The sequence below is a fragment of the Zingiber officinale genome, chromosome 4B, assembly GCF_018446385.1.
Source record: "Zingiber officinale cultivar Zhangliang chromosome 4B, Zo_v1.1, whole genome shotgun sequence".
Classification (NCBI taxonomy): domain Eukaryota; kingdom Viridiplantae; phylum Streptophyta; class Magnoliopsida; order Zingiberales; family Zingiberaceae; genus Zingiber; species Zingiber officinale.
This window is the reverse complement of record NC_055993.1, coordinates 124,912,573-124,932,721: the sequence shown is the minus strand read 5'-3', so window position 1 is coordinate 124,932,721 and position 20,149 is coordinate 124,912,573. Positions and strand designations below refer to the sequence as shown.

The window sequence follows — 20,149 nt, the reverse complement described above, 5'->3', positions numbered from 1 at the left end:
ACTTTATTACTAGCAGAATTTTCGCTCTCGCACTGCACCCCAAACAAACTAAATTTCATCAGTGAGTCTTCATAACGTCCAAAGTGTTGTCCAAACAAGATCACAAAATTGTTCAAGTTCATCAGTGAAAATAATTGAACGTATCAATTATAAACATGCCAATAAACTATGGGTAACTTTTTTGCAACATTCCAATTTAATTTTTCTGGTTACATCAACATATAGCAGAATGAAACAATGAGGGGGAAGGGGAATGGTAGAGAACACTGTCCCCAAAACATAATTGTTATGGCAAAAAAAAAAGGGGGAAAAGAAAGCAGACAACCAAACCGAAACAAGCTCAAACTATTGATCACCATGTTTAGATTCTTCAGCTTTAATGTACATTTTGAACAACATTCTGGCAATACTGATATCCATCAAGCATGCTGGATTGGTTCTCTTGTGAATTGATCATGCATAGATTGTGTGTGTCTTGCCGCATATCTAACTGTATAGAAAACTACAGGATGAACCTGGGAAGTGGAGGCTGTGGCGACAAGGACAGCGAGCCATTCAGCATATGCGATATTGCATCACTTAACAGTGAGAAATTATACTTGATACTGAAAGCCGAAATTCTGAAAAATTCTGATTTCACCGCATCGACTTGCAGTGACGATCACCAATCCCCATGTCGATGAACTTTGCACTGGCGTGCACCCACTGATGTATGGATCGCTAGGGCTCTGTTTAGAGGCCATGAGCTCTTCGGGCCAAGTGGCTGAAACCCTCTCGTAGAAGTGATTTGATGTTGGGCTTAGACCATCAATGTTCTGGGAACAAGGAGAAGGAGAAGGAGAAGGTGATGGATGGGTTCCATTGTCTTCACCTTTCAGTGGTGAATTTGCCTGAGATTCTCCACTGAGAAAATTCTGTTTGTTTGAAGGAATCCTCACCATCCCTCCCATTCCTGAGTTTGGCCAAGGAATAGCCATGGTCACTCCTTGACAATGGAAATGCTCATAAGACTGTGTGACAGTCGGGGCAGTTCTAGTCCGGTTAGCCTGAGAATCTTCATCATATCTCCATATGTATACATGAGAGTCCTCACTGGCACAGATCGCATACTTGCCACCAGCAGTCCAGTATGCTGAGATTTGGCTGCTTCTATTGCGAAAACCTGCAAAACAAAGCAAAAGTCATTCTCCAATACAATAACAATTGGGCCATGGGACATTGGTGACAATGAGTACTCCAATTCTGTAATAGGCTGAGGGTGTTCATATTGGTATCAGAGTTAGACTGGACTTTTATTAGAGAGGACTGGATAGCAGGAAAATTGGTAACGGTTCACCTTGACCGATCTTATAAAACACATTCCCATAAACCAGATTTCACCTCGAACATGAGCATAAATCAACATGTCACAACACTAAACTACCTCAGGCTCTCACGACCTAGTCTTGTGTTTGAAGCTGGCGTAAGGGCCGCCATTAACTTAGACTCGAGTTGGTTGGGGCAGTGGCAGTTTGTGCCTCTCATGGTGGCAAAAAAGGCGAATACGCTTGCCCCCAGTTTGTGCCTCTCAGATTGATAAATTAATGCCCAATTTGAGTCAGGATGTGGCAATTGTTATTTTAGTGGACCTAGTGATAGGCTTGTAGGATGATTCACTTAGAAATTGCTGCTTGCAATGGTATAGCCCCTGTAAGACCATGTAAGTTGCCAAGAAGGAATGAATTTAAGCTAATATTTACACTTTTAGGCCTGGGTGAAGAATGTAAAACATTTTCAAATAAGCATCTCTTGATTTATTAGGGCAGATGAGACACTAGATTTGATTTTTTTTTGTCTAATTTTCAAGTTTCTAAAGGCATTTCCTTTTAGATTTTTCAATTTGGAATAAAAACTTAAACCCAATGTTAGTACATTACTTGAGATTAATGTAAAAGATCTAGAATCTGAGACCTATAGGCTTTCATTTTAACTGGGAAACCTGTTGTATTATAGTTTCCAGCACCCTACAAAATCTAGAAGAAAAAGATTTCTCATACGAAGCAAGCCCAAAAGCTTTTATTCCAGTTCCCTGATCCAATATATCAAAACCATACTAGGTTTTACAAGAGGGAAAATCTTTACCTTTAAACTTGTGAACTAGGACACTGCCATCAACTACCCGTACTCGTGAATCTGCAGAAGTGACTAGCATCTTTGAGTTACTCCCAGGACCAAACTGTTAACAATGCTGGTCAGGAAAACTTCACAACTATTTAAAGTGGCACTTAGAAAGATGGAGAGGGTCAAATACATTTTCAAAACAAAAGAAACACAATTGATGAGAATACCTGGAAACCAGTAATTTTTTTGTGCCTGGACCTTTTTCTCTTGTTTTGCAAGTCAAGCTGGCTTTTCTGAAGAAGTTTATTATCTAAATAAAAATGGATCCACGTCATATGACCAATAAAATGTTGAATCAAATACATAGGGAAATGATAATTTCAAGTGCTACATACCTGATGTGTCATACAAGTGACAACTTCCCTTGTGTGAACCGACGAGTGCACCCTAGGATCCAGAATATTAAAAGAACAGTGAATACCAATGGAAATTCGTTGGAAACAAGGAAGACAATTGAATGTCAGAGTGTAATATTTGATACCTGTCCATCAGGGGTGTAGCAAGCAGCAGTGACCATCTCATGCAAATCATTCCAATCAACAATTTGTCGATCAGGAATACTCCATATGCGAACTTTCTCATCTAGGGATCCACTGATGAAATACCTATCATCAATAGGATTGAATTGGATGCAAGTCACTGTATCAATGCAAATATAAGGAGAATTATGTTGACATTAGATAGAATAAAAGGCAAACATAACAGAACAAGGAAAAGAAAAGTTAGAAGATAATCTGAACTAACCATAGTCACTGTGTGTAAATATCTTTAAACAGGAATTGCTGGGCAAGTCCCAAAGTCGAACAGTTTTGTCCATGGAAGATGATAAAAGATACTGCAAAGCAAACACATCAGTCCACAAACATATTAACTTTCTGAAACCGACTCCATCTATATAAATGGGCAAGCAATCAGCGACAAATCAAGATTACGAATATTGACATAGCAAAATTTAAAGGGGAAAATCAATGATCGGAAATGCATGGCACGAAAAAAATGAGTTAAAAAAGTTGTTCCATATGATTAAAAGAACAAATACACTTTTTCTGGACTGCAACAGGTATTATGAACAAGGTAAAAAATATCATCATATTTACAATTGCCAAGAAGAAGATAAAATTGTCTTGTATAATACTAGTGTGGATTTCAATACACTGTAGCAGTTCTGTTAACATAATTTTATAAATTTTACCTAGCTGATAAATGCGCATTTCAAACCAGGCCCACTATAAAAAACAATCAGGGGCAGTGCAAACAAATAAAAAGTGTGCTAATATCCTTTAGCAAAGATAAATTGATTGTCCTAATATACAGAAATGGTCAGTCAGTATCAAATCTTAATTCATTGAAGGAGCTAACTTTCTATCAATAACTGCTCTGGGCTACATGTTACTTTGATGTTCAAAGCAAACAAATACAAATTTCTAACCCCCCACCCCCCAATAGTAGCCAATTAGAATCCTTAGGCCATAGCTACATTCAAGATATATGCGTCTCTAAACAGAGGAAGGCTTTCTCAAATTTCTCATTATTCTGATATGAAAAATGCAACCTGGTATTCCTTGTTGCAATTTTAAGTGAAAACACAATTATGCAGAACTGCATTATCACAGCTATTGTGAGTCAACTAGATGGACCTTATCCGGCCATTGAGCTTTATGTAAGGGTATATCTCAAGCAAAAGCAAAGAAATTTCCTTAACAACGAAAGACAATTTTCATAATCCTTTTACCCCTAGCAGCTCAGTTTTTCAATTCTAATTTATTTAAACTGAACTTAGCTAAGTATCATTGAAACAAACCTGTGATTTTGACCATGAGAGATCAAGAACATCATCAACATGCCCTCTGAAAGAACAGACAGGATTGTCTGACAAAGCAAACACATGCTCAGGCATCATAACAGAGTCTGAACTGTTAGACTTCCGACCATTAGGGATCTTTCCTCTTCTCTTCTTATCCGAGGGGTTTGCTTCTGCACTAGCCAACACTGATCTTGGATCTGAAGGAGAATTGCTGATTGTCATAGCAAATGGCCTGAAATTCTCATTTTCCTCCGCAGCCTTGAGCAAATCACTCCTTGTGCTGATATCAGAGACTTCCCACACATGGATGACACAGTCCTCTCCTGCACTGGCCAAGTACCGGCCGTCCAAGCTGAACTTGATGCTCCAAATGGAACCATTATGTGCCTGAATTGCCTGGCTCATGTACAAGCCAGTGAGCTCCTTGTGAGACTTTCCATACTGCCAGACCTTGACCCGAATGTCAAGGCCCTGTGTGCCATCCTGGCTATCATCTGTGGCGGAGCTCGACCTCCTCCCTCCCTTCTCTGACGATGTATCCTTGTCGTCACTGCTCCGGCGGTCCTGGTGGTGGTGCCCTCCAGTAATCGCAGCCCCTGCCACAGTCCTAATGCTCCTCAACCAGCCTCCTTTCTTCTTCGACCGTGTCCCTCCCATCGAAACCCCATCCGTTCGCAGTCCGCTGCCGGACCCACTGGAGCCGATGCCGCTCCGCCGCGCGGCCTCTGCGTCCTCCACATTCTGACGCCTCATCAGTTCTTGAACGATGGGCGAGCAGCCGACGCACATCTCGAATTCCCGCATCGTGAGCTGTCGCCCAGTCCCCACTTCTCTGAACTCCTTCCCCATCCCATCCTCCCCGAATTCCTTCACCACGAACTCCCTCCCGTTGTCAAGGTTCTTGATCAAGCACCTGGGGTCGTCGCAATCGGCGGCGCCGCAGTCCTCCAGGAGTCGGCTTCCGCTGCCTCCGTCGCCGTCGGAGACCTCAATAACCCCCGAGGACGAGGATCGAGATCTCGAAAGCGACAGATTGACGGATCTCTGGTGGCGGTGCCGGGAAGATCGAAGAAGGGGCTCGGGGGTATGCACAGACGAGGGTTCCGCGGAGGCGTCGGATCTGGCGGCGTAGGGAAAGGAGGCATCTATATCAGGCGCCGGCTCGGTGCCGGGGCGGGGCAGGCGGGAGAGGCTGGAGTCGCCTGCGAGGCCGAGGCGCAGTAGCAATACGCGACGGCGCTCGGCAACGGGGGCGGGCTCGGCGGTCCACACGTCGAGCGACTGCAGCGAAGAGCAACCGTCGTCGCTGGGGTCGTCGTCGGACGCGGAGGTGGAGGAGCCGGAGGAGGACAGGATCCGGTCCAAGGACTCGTAGAACTCTTCTTCTCCTTCTTCCTCCACTTCCTCCGCGACGGCGTTACGTCTCATCATACCGGCATTCCGGATCGCGATACGGCCGCAACGGTAGCTTCGCCGCGCAGGGAGTTATATATAACGAGAAGAAACGGCAGCCAGAAGGAGGTTGGTCGTATCGGCAATGTAACGGGCGAAACGACACGGAGGTGAGGGAGAGGCTCAGAGGCAGGAGAGAAAGCTGACGATACGAGTTGCCGTTTTAGTTCGTGTCAGTTAGGGAGGACTTAATTATTAATGGTGACCTTGCATTAGACATAACAAACTGTTCCTTTTATTTTGGATGGGGAATAGGCTTCCAATGTTCCAAAGACAACTTTCAATTGGATCCGAATGCGATCCGATCGAATTTGAGGGATCAATAGTTTGGATCCATTGCTCTCGAGTCGATTGCAATGAAAGGGAAAAACACATTGCGAAAGGATTGTGGTGGAGAAATGTATCAAAAGGTTTTCTAAGAATAGTGAAACTTTGCACTGAGTAGTTGGATTGATGACCTAGTTTACTTCATCAACCGTCCACGGATCGATTAATAATTATGATTTGTTCAACCATAAACAATGTTCTCATCGACAATTATGACTCGTTAGGAAAGTCAAGCGTATGGGCATATTGGTATTCATTAATGATGATCATTTATCGCTACAAAGACCGATACGATTAAAACACTACTCCAAACTATATAATTTACCTTTTCTTTTTGTAGCATAGGTAGTGACTTAGTGTCGATCGTTTCAAACTAGCATTCGGTTGACACTGACTCGATCCGAATCAATTCATGCACAAATTAGGGTTTAATGTGTAGTCCCAATGAAATATTTTTGCAAGTTGCTCCTCAAATATCACAATGCCCTTTGTCATATTCCCCCCTTTCTATATATAAATATGTCAAACTTAAAATATAACATGCATGATAATAATTGGCCTCTTGATTCAACTCTTTTTGTTCCTATTTCTACTTTTTATTTGTGTTTAGGCTCATAATGTCTCTCCCCCATGTGACCTTTTTAATTAATAACAATATTATTTTTTTAGGGTACAAAAATTATTATTTTCCCATGTGAATTTTTTTTTTATCAAATTGACCTTTAAAGTTTCCCATATTGATTAGAAAACCTCAAATGATATGCATTGATTAGACAAATCAAATCTCTTAATTTCCTAAATTTTCATCAAAGAAAAATAAAGGGACAAAAAGTTTAATAAAATCCAAAAAAGATCACATATGATATCCTATTTCTTATCGGCTCTACCAACCTTGTCGTTGCTCGTATCTTCCTATGAAAATAACCATTCATTTTGTGAATATTGGATTATATCCGAAGTAATTAACGGGTCAGCTTAACAGTGATAACCCTGTGTTTTCTTAATCCAAAACTATTAACTTGAAAACTACAAAGGAACTAACAATCATGCTCACAATAACAACAAGAACAAGCCTTTTGTACTCTTGTACTACTCATTTCATCTAAGTGGCCTATATATCTTTCTTAATCAAATAGTTAATCCTAATTAGTTACTGTTAAATTTGGTTAGAGAGTATTCATTGACAGAGATGAATGAAGTTCGAGAAAGACAAAATATTTTTTTGATTATTTTTGCTTAATAAATGAAAAGAAAAATTGATTGCAATAGGCTCCTGCAAGGCACAGCTACATATCAGTGTCTTCATTAAATTGATTGCTCATTGATTAAAGTGAATGCAAAAGCCTACAATAAAGGCCACAAAAAAATTAATTATTAAGAATTTATTTAGTCTGAAATTTTTATTTTTATATTTATTTTTTAAGGGATAAAAATTGAATTTTGAGGCTCCAGTCCTAAGAAAAGTACATGTAGCCTGAGTCTACAAAAGAAAGACATTCATGACAATTTATGCCATTCCAACTATTTCAGTAGCAATTAAATTTAATCAGTTGTATCATAATATTTATGAAAAAGTAATTAAAAGCAGAGAAAAATGATGAATTAAGGCAGGAACATGCTTGGTTTGGTGATGATCATCATGTGAATTTAAAGCATTGGCATGATCAGAATTATTATAAGGAAATATTAACTTCAATTATTTGTTTTTTTTTCCTTCTAATATTATAAGGAACATGCTTATAAATTGGAATACAATTTTGAAATCATTCCAAGCATGTGAATTAAAATTGTATAAAATCAAATAGGATTGAGCAAACATTGTCAAATAAGATAGCATAATGTCACATCATACTTCCCTAGCTTTTTTTTGAGAATCCCCTAACCTCTAAGTTCTTTTTATATATATCAAGTTCAACGAGATGTAAGAGGGAACATATAGTACAAAACTATAAATTTGGGACCTTTTTCTCTTACAATTGAACTAAAAGCATTCGAATTACAGTTCTAATAATTTCTTGGTTGGTAGCTTCGTAAAATTTGTCCTTCCAAGTGATGTCCCTTTCTACATGATGAAAGAAAAAAAGAAAAAAAACTAAATATGACGAAAGATTAGGGTTTGAAAGAGAGGTAGGGGACCGATATAGGAACTAGTAGCCAAATGGACAATTAATAATTCTCCTTGCATTAGGGTAGCCCTTAAGGGATAAGGAACAACTTGAGGTTGGAGGAAACTTCATGCCATCACTATGAGCTACCAATCATGAGAGATCTAGCTAGTGTTTACATCGATTCCAAATATGCATAAGAAACTAAGGATTTCGTTAGATCTCGTCTACTATTAAAGAATAGTTCTCACACCGTATCACTTTTGATTGGGTATGCTCTTGCCATGGTTCACTATCAAGATAAGGTACACACATAGGCAAGCAACCCTACATATATAATTGAATCATCAAGACAATAGTTGTTTTTCTATCAACATCAAAAAGATCGATACGGACCGCAAACTCACAAGATCCCTCTCATCACAAGAGCACAAGCAGGATCACGATCGAACTAGGACATGCAATTTCTCAAAACAAACTAAACAATCAACTCTAGATCAATGAACGACTTTGAAGTTGCAAGGCCATACTTTCTTCTCTTATGACCTGTAAACTCAATAAATTGAATTACTTAGTAATTGCACTAAAGATATAATTCTGAGTAGTATAGTGTGTGGACCATCGATCGTAATCATATCTATCCTTTCTTCAGAAATAATGGACCATGCATATATTGTCGTCTCACTTTGACAGAAGTAGCTAGCCTCATGATCAGGAGCATCGCCATGCACCATCATATTGCAGCTCGATCTTCGATCGATCGGCATGTGTGTGCAGTACGAGAGACAGAGGAGAACCCTAAAACAACAGGTCACTGATCAGCACTGTAAAAATAGTCCAAAACCTAGGAACATTTAGTTGCCCTATCAGAGAGAGAACCAGCTAGCTGCCACCTCCACTGAGCTGCTGCATCCTGTATACAGCTGCAGGTGATTGGTGGTTTCTGCTGTCTCTCATTGCACACATCCTGTACGTGGGGCCACGCAAAAACTTAAGTGCAGACCCAAATTTGCCTCCGGATGAAGATCGTGTCCATGTATATATAGAGTTGTAAATTAGTCAGATATAAATTAAATTTTACAGTATTTAAATTTATTTGATAAAGTAATTGAATTAAATCCAGTCGAATTCAAAATAAATTGAGTTTTTAAAATAATTGTTCAAGTTTAGTTTGATTTTCTTTTTATGAGCTTGAATTTAATTTAAGTTTGGTTGTTTTAGATGTTATCGAACTTTAAATTTAAGTTTATTTTTGTTTAAATTTTTATATTTTATGTTTGTTTGGTTAATAATTAAGCTTGATTATTGAACTTGATAATACAAATTTATTTATATATTTTAAAATTTTATTTAGCGTATTAATAAGAGTTTTATTAATGAACATTGTTCATGAATTTTATTTACAAATGTTATTCACGAATATTATTCACGAAAAATATTAATGAGTCAAACATATATGTTCAAACTTGTTTGTTTAGTTTAATAAGTTGTTCAAGATTGTTCATTTAATTGATCTTGTGTGTATTGAATGAGCATAAACAAACTCTTATCAAACTAAACACCAATTATTTGATCGTGAGAAGGGGATGAATCACGTGATTTTGAAAACTTTTCTTTTATTTTAAAAAATAAAGTACTCATCGTGGAAAATTAAACACAAAAACAAAAACAAGTAAAAAGACACTTTCAATTTTACTTGGTTCAGAGCCTTCAGTGACTCCTACTCCAAAATCCAGGTCTCATGGACCTATCGACAGATAATTCACTAATAATCTCTTTCAGAACTGCCGAAAGAAGAGATCAAGTACAAAAAAATAATAGGAACAGTGTAACAAGCTACACTTTCCTTTCGCAATAATTAAATACAAAATTTAAACTTTGTTACCTAACACTCTTTGTAGACAGTCGGCTCGAGTTCAGTGTTGGATGGATAATTAGTAGCAGTCAGACGTGGCAGAGTCATAGCAGGGCAGCAGTAGGAAGTCAGAGCAGTCGAAACGCCAAAAGGATTCGTAGAAGCTTGTAGAATTTATATTTTGAAACCTTGGTCGAATACCTCTTTTATAAGGGATGGAAGACATCTTCCATAACATTGAAGGCACCTTTAATGCCAAACTTATCTATCCCTTAAAAAGCAACTCCTTATCATCGACAACGTCTCTGCCTTATCCTACTGAAGGCATCTTACAAGCACTCGAAGGCGTCTTCCATGAACAGTACTCAAGGCGCCTTTCAAGCTCCCGAAAACACCTCAGGTACTCTTCACCCGAGGTCTTTTGTGCTCCATTTATCCTGTAAAATGTGTTAGTCTAATATAGAAATATTTACCCTGTAAAAAAGGTTAGCACAATGATAATATGATTAATTTATAACTTAGACCATGTCCTCCAAACCATGATCCAATCAGAGTCTAAATTTGGATGTTTGAAATGGACTTAAATTAGACCGACGTCTACTGTCCCTTCAACCGGGATGCGTCCTCACCGAGTCACTCTCCTCGAGTGACTTACTTTCACTTACCAAGTGTCGAGTTACCTCCTCGATGCCCTATCTGACCCACCAGATCTTCCTACCGGAATTGCACATTCGGACTTCCTCCCATCAAAAATTAAATATCCCGACCTCCTGCCAGAATTCTACATCTGGACTTTGTCAATCAAGAATTGCACATCCCGACTAGACTTCCTACTTGGTATTAGATCCTCTTGATCTGTCAAGTTAGGCAACCTTGTACACTCGGTAACAAGGTTAGATTAACGACACATCTAACTTTAATTCATTTGTCATTCATCAAAATTCAGATTTGACCATTGGTGTCAAATGCATCAACGCCAAGTTTGTTTACGAACGTTTAGTTTATTTATAGACCTATTCATGTACAACTAATATAGTGAATGAAGTTGCCGCGAACAAAAGTTAGGAGTAGAGCTTTATCGCAACTTTGGGTGTAATGAAAATTAATTATGGTGTCCTTCCTCGTGTTTGGGTCATTCCTCTCCTTTCCCCCTTGGAGCCGCATTTGAATATGTCCCTCGGTCGATCTAACCTTGGTGTCATGAGAATCAAAAGCGCATTAGTATTTAAATCAAATTGTACAAGTTTAATAGTGTTTTAAATTGTATTCTCATTAGGTGACAATATCTATGAACAAAGCTTGGATGCATAATTGATTAGAAAATGAATTTATTAGAAATGATTTTATTACTGAAGTTGAAGAATTTGTGAACTTTGCTAATAGTCATCCAGAATGTATGAATAATGTTGAGTTGCGATGTCCGTGTAATCATTCAAAATATAGAAATAAAGTCTTTCATGATGAGGATACTGAAAGTACATATATGTAGAAATAGTTTTATGCCGAATTACTACAATTGATATTGTCATGAATAGTCTTATTTATATGAACCAATTGAGCCTTCTAGTGGTTCGTCATCTAACACAACTTTTACTGTGCCTGAATCATCAACTAATTATATTGCAATGCAATCAATGGTTCACGATGCGATGAATGCTACAATTGATTATTCCAATATGGATGAGATACCAACACCTGAATATAATATGTTAAGGCTAGTGAAAGAGAAATGTGGGAAGACATTCCATCTGGTCATTCCCAACTATCAACTACTGCAAGGTTATTGAAAATAAGAGTATAATATCATTCTTCAAAAAGGTGTTACAATAACATATATCAATTGATGTCAGAGTTACTTTCTACTGATAACATAATTAATGGCTAATAGTTTTTACAGTACAAAAAATTGGTTAAAGATTTATGTTTGCCTGTAGAGAGAATTGATTGTTGTATAAACAACTACATGATATTTTAAAATGAAGACAACGATCTGAGTGAATACAAAATCTGTACTCGCCCTTGTTATAAGCATCATACTCGCATACCAAGGAAGAAGAAAAAAAATATTACTTAGAAAATGATGTATTTCATTCCTTTAACTGCTAGACTTCAACACTTGTATGTGTTGGATCATGAATTTCGATAGAGGGGGGTGAATATCGATTATAAAAAAATCGTCGATAAGAGTAAGCGCAGCTGAAAAGAAAAGAACAAGCCAAAGAGAATGCAAGGATTTACTTGGTTCGGAGCCTTTAGCGACTCATACTCCAAGGCCCGCACACGAGGGTGCTTTCGATGGGCAATTCACTAGCAGTTCGAAAGATATTATAAACTAAGTACAGAAAATGCTAATGAAAGAATTAAGGCAATACCGACAAAATAAGAGACTTAAAAAGAAGAAGCAACGCGTTTGTCGGAGCTTTGCAGTGTCGCAGGAGCACAGGAGAGCGAGTTCTTCAATTCAGAGTTGTTGTTGAAGCTCTACCCCTGCCCCTTCTTTTATATGGGGCTCGAGGCGCCCTGAATCCCTTCCGGGCGCTCTGGTGTGACGTGGTAGGTCCAACCAACGAGCTCCACGTGTCTACGTCGCGAAATGGATGATATTTGCCTCCGGGCGCCCGGACCTCCTTTCTCCAGAAATTTCTTCTCCTGCAAGACAAGATTAGTCCGAGACAAATATATAATATATATCATGCAAAACAAAGTGTTAGCACAGTTTATAAGTTTAATATATAGAGTATGACTTAGATTCCGTCTTTCCGAGACCGGAATCTAGTCACGATCTCGACTTAGATATCTGACATGGATCTAAGCCGGATCGACGCCTAATGTTCTCTTCCCGGGAACGCGTCCTCACAGTCACTCCCTTCCAGTGACTTACCTTTACTTACCCGCCAGACGTTCGGTCAACCCTTCGACCCGTCTGGACTTCTCGCCAGCTATCCAGTCAGCCCTTCGACCTAGCTGAACTTCGTTCCAAACGTCTGGTCAGCCCGTCGACCCCCTTGGACTTCGTGTCAAATGTCCCACTACAAAAAAAAATGGGTTTACCGACGGAATTTTCCGTCGTAATTCCGTCGGTATAGTTGCTTAGTGACGAAATTATGACGGAAAATCAGTTGTCGGAAGATAATTTGTCGGAAACAGATATACCGACGGAATTAGGATTTCCGTAGTAAAATTTACCGACGGAATTTATATTTCCGTCGGTAAATCATGCTGGAAGCAGTGCTTCTGGTAGTTGTGGTTACCGACGGAAACAACGTTTCCGTCGGTGTTTACCGACGGAATTTATATTTCCGTCGGTAAATATTTTGTAAATACCGACGGAAATAGCGTTTCCGTCGGTAAACCGTTACGATAATTGCCAACGGAATACTTATTCCGTCGGTATTCCGTCGGTAAAATAAAAAAAAATTACAAGAAAAAATTTATATTTCTTTTTGTACCTTGTTTACAATCCATATATACACTAAATCATCACAGACGATGACATTTCATATATACAAACACATACAAACAATCACATCCATACAAACACATACAAACAATTACTTTCACAGTTACAAACACATTTCATATATCCTAATAATTCATACAATTCTTACAAACATATATAAACTATAACATCCATACAAACAAAGTAATATAAATAAAAACAATCACAATCATCTAAAACAAATAAAATCTAAACAAATCACAATAATAGAAACAAACTAAACTATCCAAATTTCCATATATAAATCTAAATTTATATAATCAGATATTTAAATACATACCATGATAGAAAATACTCCAAGTTATATATCCGCATACAATAGAAAATCCTGCAGAAAGTAAAATGCAATAGAATATGATTATTTATGAATAAGATAAAATTTTTGTAGTGATTTATATATAGCTAATTTTGATACCTAGATATAAATGAGCAAATGATGATGACGACGACGATGATCAATATGTCAATAGGAACTCCTGAAACATACAATAATATAATATTTAGAAATGTGCAAATTAAAATATCAAAACATAATAAATATAATTTTGTAATACTATAATGAAATGCTGAAACCTAAAAAAGAATGATGCATGCCTCAACTATTCATGATTAGATCTTTCAAAAATACACAAACAAACAAAAGGTTAATAATTAAAACTAAGTAGGAAAAACTACTTACAAAAGGATGATCCCTCCAAAACTCTGTAAAGACTTCCTCTAGAAATCATTACAATGGCACTCGTTAAATATGCAAGCAAAGAAATGAGAGCAATGCACTAAAAAAGTATAATGTTTAACTAATTTTACATGTCAACGAAAAAAGATACCTAGATCATATTTTGGATATCTACTGATGGTAATGAATTGTTCCTGAGAAAATGTAATACAATTAATATCATATTTTAGAGGTGAGCAGATTATAATTAATATCAAAATAGAATAAATATATTTTGCATGTTTTATAAGTGATAAATAAAAAAAGGTAAGTTATAGTTATACGAACCTAATCAGAGTCCTGTGGGTCTTGAGTCTCTTGTAGAAGAAGAACTAGGACGAGCCCTGGCTCTTGGATCTTCAGATGATTTAGAAGTCTTGGAAATTGATGAACCTATTATAGTTAGTTATAAACTGACACTATCCTCTGGAACAATTTTAGATTCAAAAGTTACTAGATTGTTCCGTTGGGAGAAGATAAGATGAAGATATTCTTAAAAAGAGATGAAGGTGGAACGAAGCAAAAGAGGTACAACATTGAGTATGCAACAAATTTTGCAGATGTGAGCGCTTTGCTATCACATCCGCAAAATTTGTTGCATATTCAATGTTGTACCTCTTCGCCTCGCTCCACCTTCATCTCTTTGTAAGAATATCTTTATCTTATCCTTCTCCCAACGAACAATCTAGTAGCTTTTGAATCTAAAATTATTTTAGAGGATAGTGTCAGCTTATAGCTAACTATATTGGATGTTATATTGGTATAGTACCTAGTTTGGATTTTGGCTGCATCAGAAGATGTGGTAATGAATTAAATAAAATCAAATAACCGAGGCCATAAAGGATTTTGAAGTTGAGGTTCAATAGCTGATTGATACTTAGTTCATGAGTCAATACAATATCATATCAATTGAACAAAGTGTAACAAAAATTAGAATTCACAACCAACTGCATAACCTCATCTAACTACCATGTAAGTCCCCGTATAGGGGAAGATGTGTTGGTTCACACATCTTAATTAATGAAGTGTGAAGTGCGAATTTTGTGGATCATGCTGCACCAAAAGCATTTGAGTGAACTATATCATTCACAAGTAAAAAAACACAAAAACAAACAATCAGTACTAATAATTTATGTGGTCGATCATCTCTTTGACTGCATATATATAATGTTTGCACAAATTAACCCAACTTAATTTGAACCACAATTTTCATTTTCCCTACACAATAGAGAAAAAAAATTATAGTAGAAACCACTTGTTGGCAGCCAACACAGCCATCAGTCGGCACAGCCGTCGGCCGCTTGCAAGCGCTCGACACAGCTGCCGTTCACTTGCAAGCGCTCGGCACAGTCGCTGCCCACTTGCTAGCAGCTGGATGACCGCTTGCTAGCAGCTGACCGGCACAGTTGTCGATTGTTTGGTAGAAGTCGCCGGCAAGCTACAGACCGCTTGCTAGCTGCCGGCACAACCACCAGCGTGCGGCTAGCGCCCGGCAAAGCCACCAACCGTGTGGTAGCGACTGGCGGAGAGGAGAAAAATGGAGAGGAGAGGAGAGAACTTACCTGAAGATCATCGGAGAGGAGAGATCGCACCGGAATCGCCGAAAAGGAGAGATCGCGTCGGAATCGCCGAAGAGGAGAGATTGCGCCGGAATCGCAGGAGAGGAGGAAATCGAGCGCACAAGAGGAGAAGGGCCAGTGCCCTAATTTTATTTTCGGGATTACCGACGGAATTTAAATTCCGTCGGTAATTTTTTAAATTCCGTCGGTAATCCTGATTTTTTTGTTTTTATTTCAGGATTACCGACGAAATTTAAAATCCGTCGGAAATTACCGACGGAATTTAAATTCCGTCGGAAATTCTGAATTTTTTTGTTTTTTCTTCAGGATTACCGACGGAATATAATTTCCGTCGGTAATTTCCGACGGATTTTAAATTCCGTCGGTAATCCTGAAATTTTTGTTTTTTATTTCAGGATTACCGACGGAAATTAGATTCCGTCGGTAATTACCGACGGAAATTATATTCCGTCGGTAATCCTGATTTTTTCCTCGTTAATAAATAGTTCCCATCATTGTATCGACGGGAATTTAATTCCGTCGGAAAATATTACCGACGGAATTTTAATTCCGTCGGTAATATTTGAGATTACCGACGGATATTATATGTCGTCGGAGATTACCGATGGAAATTAGCTTCCGTCGGTATATTCCGTCGGTAAACCTGATTATTTTTGTAGTGTCCGATCAGCCCGTCGACCCATTTGGACTTCGTGCCAAGCGTCCGGTCAGCCCGTCGACCCGCTTGGACTTCGTGCCAGACATCCGGTCAGCCCATCGACCTGTCTGGACTTCGCCTGCACACTCGGTCAGAGTGTTAGATAATGACAAACCTAACTTAACCTAATTTGTCATTCATCAAAACCTGAGTTAGACCGTTAGTGCTAACCGCACCAACAGTATGCAGCTACAACTTATCATATGATATGACATCATGAACATGAGCACGAAGAAGGTATTATGTGTCATCATTATGATTCCCCTGCATAGAAATATCTTAATACTATATTTTTCTCCTTTGTAATAGAACTACATAATGTGAGATTGAGACTTTCCGTGGATGGATTTCAGCTATTTAGTCAATCGGAACAGAAATATTCATCTTCGCTAGTTATATTAACACCATACAATTTACCTCCATAGATGTGCATGAAAGATGTTATGTTCTTTATTATACTTATTCCTGGCCCAATAAATCCCAAAGAGAAAATAGATATTTTCTTGCAACCTCTGATTATCGAGTCAAATGAATTATGGAATATAGGGTCGGTCACTTATGATTTTGCAAGTAAAACTAATTTTAGATTGCATGTTGTATTATTATGGACGATCATGTAGGATTGTTGCATGTAAGAAGGGGGGTGAATCACGTGATTTTAAAAATCTTGATTTTTTTTTTGTTTTACAAAGAGGAGTAAAGAGGAGTATGTAGAGGAATAAAATAAAGCCGAAATAGAAAAATAGAAGTACACAATTGATTACTTGTTTCGAAGCATTCGGTGACTACTACTCCAAAACCTATGATCTCTTGAACCATATCGATGGGTAATCCACTATGAATTTCTTCCAAAACTGCCAGAAGAGGGAATCGAGTACCATAATAAATCAAGGACAAGTGTAATAATTTGCACTTTCCTTTATGCAATAATTAAGTACTTAAACAAAATCTCGTTGTCCAACACTTCAAAATTATCGAATCGAGCTCAGTAGTGTCGGACAGCTTCTCAGCAGTAATCAAATATAGTAGCGTCACATCATAATAATAGGACAAAATCGGAGCAGTTGGAATGTCAAAAGATCGCGTAGAAGTATTGTACATCAATGGCTGGCCGAACTCTCCTTTTAAGCAGTGTTGAGGGCACCTCCAAGCTCATAGGAAACGCCTCCAACGTAAAGTTTAATCCCATAAACTTCGTTTGTGATAAACAATGTCGTTTTCAGCCTTTATCCACTCGAAGGCGCCTTTCATGCCCTTCGAGGTGCCTCCATCCCATTCGAGGCGTCTCCAATCTGCTGGTTTGATATTGCAATCTTTCGGAAGTCATATCTTTTGACTCCGAACTCAGAATCAAGCTCTGTTAGTTGCCACACTGTGGAATTTGAAGGTCTATGTTTGTCTTTGCAACATAGAGTTAGAAAAAAATATGCATAAACAATTTATATAGATTTATGAGTTAGATCCTGTCTTACCAAGACCATGATCTAGTCATAGTTTCAATTTAGACTTTCAAAATAAACATAAAATGGACTTGCACTTAAAGTCTCTAATTAGAACTCATCCTCACTAGAATAAACTTCTCCAGTGATTTACCTTACTTACCATGCAGAATCGTTTGACTCTATTTCGGTTCACCATGTCTTCCCGCCAGTTGTTAAGTCCATAGACCCAACAAGACTTAGACCAACTAACAGGTCCAACGAATCCAGCCAGACTTTTCGCCAAATATAAGGTCACTCCTTGATTTATCTAGACTTCTACACCAGTTATCAAGTTCTCCAAACCTAACTGAATTTTAATATGGTGTTAGACCAGTTAAGTCCTACACACTTGGTAGAAAGGTTAGATTATACAACACATCTAACTTTAATCTATTTGACATTTTCAAAACTTAGGTTTGACCATTGATGTCAACTACAACAACAGATCAGTGATTTTTCAGCATACTCAATATTATCAGGATGGAGCACAGCTGGTAAATTAGCATACCCACACTGCATGATAAATTCTGATACATTTTTATTATCTTGCAGTAGGAAGGTTTTTTGGTTTAATAATCACTGTAAATTTTTACCTATTGATCACCCTTTCAGGCGAAATAAAAAAAATTCTAAAGAATGTTGTCGTCAGAAAACCTCCTCTAACAGTTAATGCTTCAGGTCAAGAAATTATTGAACAAATAGACAGTTATGAATTTCCACCAGTCTCTTAACCTAGTTCCGATGAAATAAATAAATATATTGCTAGGATGTGCAAGTGTGGTTAGAAAAAAAGGAATATTTTTTGAGAGCTTTCCTATTAGAAGTATCTACTCATTTGACATAATTTAGATAACATGCATGTTGAGAAAAAATTTTCGATAATATCTTCAACACTATGATGAAAGTGCTTGGAAGAACTAAATATACTGTAAAATTATATAATAAATTAAAAGAACTAGTAAACAGACCTGAGTTGCATGTCATCTAAATTTTGTCGACGACCAATCCACTATGTTTGTATGTAAAAAATGTCATCGCTTGTGATGATTTTATATAGATATGTAAATTGTATATAGGTAGATCCTGAATACAAAATAGTCATTTTTTTATTTTTTTCCCCGATGGAATACTGATGAAAATACTATTTCTGTCAGTATTCCCTATTTTGTATCGACATTGTGTGTTGATAATCACTGACAAAAAATTATTTTCTGTCGATGATTGCCAACGGAAATAGCTATTTCCGTCGCGATAATCATCGATGAAAACCAATTTTCTGTCAGTAATCGCCGACGAAAATAGCTATTTCCGTCTATAAATACTAGCTACTATAATAGTATATCCGGCAGTGTATATAGGCGGAAACAGTAATCTCCGTCGATAAATATTTTTAGAATTTACTGACCGAATACATATTCCTTCGATAATATTAACGACCGAAGTTTGTATTCCGTCAGGAAACTTATTTCTGACAAATCTTCTCCTGACAAATAGATATTCTGTCGGAACTCTGTCGGTAACCAAATATATGAAATTTCGACAAAAATTTCTATCGGCAAACCAGGATATTTTGTTGGTGTATGATCCATTGAATCTACACGAGATGCATCAAAAATATTAGTTCGAATTGTAAAGTTTACATGAGGGATAGAACTGAAGCACCACTAGTTACTTGGCTTGCCCTTGATGTGGTCCAATCATTTAATTGAAATGTACCTTTACAGTAAAGATTAATTGGGCACAAGGGCACAATGTAGGGGACCTTGTGAGATTAAAGTCCCTTGGCTAGGTTGTTACTTGGTGGTGCATTATGCCTATGTTGGGAAAAGAAGGATTAGGATTCACGAGTCGGTCCCGACGTACGTGTAGTGTTTTCGAGTGAAGAATTGTTTGTCATGCCGCATGATCAGTCGCACGTATGAATCGAAAAATGAACTAGAAGATTAGTTCATACTAAAAGATTATTAGTTCCTACGTCATCTTCATTTATATTCATTTTGAAAAAGGATGGATCTAGAATTTAAAGAGGACCCATGCTAAATGACAAAAATAATCATTATACATTATATAATTTTTAATAATGAAAAAATAATTAAACATAATTAATATTATTATATTACTAAAAAAGTAAAGTTAAAAGTTCCTTAAACGATAGATATATTCAATTAAATATTAAATACAATTCTTTAACTAAAACGAATTTGATATTTTTTTAAATTTTCAAACTTTTTAATGATAATTTCTATATTCACAATTCTAACCATTTCTATATCAATATATATCATTAAAGAAAAAAACATCATTCATTTTGTTTCGAAGGCTTATTTAATTTCACGATATTTATTTAAAAAAATAATCATTCTGAGTAACAGTGGAAGTCAGAAGATATCATCATTTTAAAAATGAGATTGATTAAAAATTTTAAAAAATGTTCAAACAAATTTGGAAATATGTTCCTACTTACATTGATACAA

General features: G+C 37.4%; 1 protein-coding gene across 1 annotated transcript; it reads right to left on the bottom strand.

Moving 5' to 3' along the window:
* Positions 1–167: 167 nt before the first annotated feature.
* LOC121976461 (WD repeat-containing protein 44-like) lies at positions 168–5,481 on the bottom strand. The gene is made up of 7 exons (XM_042528628.1): positions 3,962–5,481; positions 2,905–2,995; positions 2,642–2,799; positions 2,496–2,547; positions 2,328–2,410; positions 2,122–2,215; positions 168–1,162 (listed from the first exon to the last, which is right to left on the bottom strand). The coding sequence occupies exons 1-7, from the start codon at positions 5,393–5,395 to the stop codon at positions 594–596; spliced, it is 2,481 nt and encodes an 826-aa protein (XP_042384562.1). The 5' UTR covers positions 5,396–5,481; the 3' UTR covers positions 168–593.
* Positions 5,482–20,149: the final 14,668 nt, after the last annotated feature.

Bases quoted from the DNA above. Each gene is read 5' to 3' on its own strand.
- LOC121976461 (XM_042528628.1), bottom strand. From the start codon at position 5,395: ATGATGAGACGTAACGCCGTCGCGGAGGAAGTGGAGGAAGAAGGAGAA. The intron at 2,800-2,904 runs GTTAGTTCAGAT...GCATTGATACAG, and splicing joins ATTTACACACAGTGACTATG to TGACTTGCATCCAATTCAAT. The intron at 2,548-2,641 runs GTATCAAATATT...TCTGGATCCTAG, and splicing joins GCTACACCCCTGATGGACAG to GGTGCACTCGTCGGTTCACA.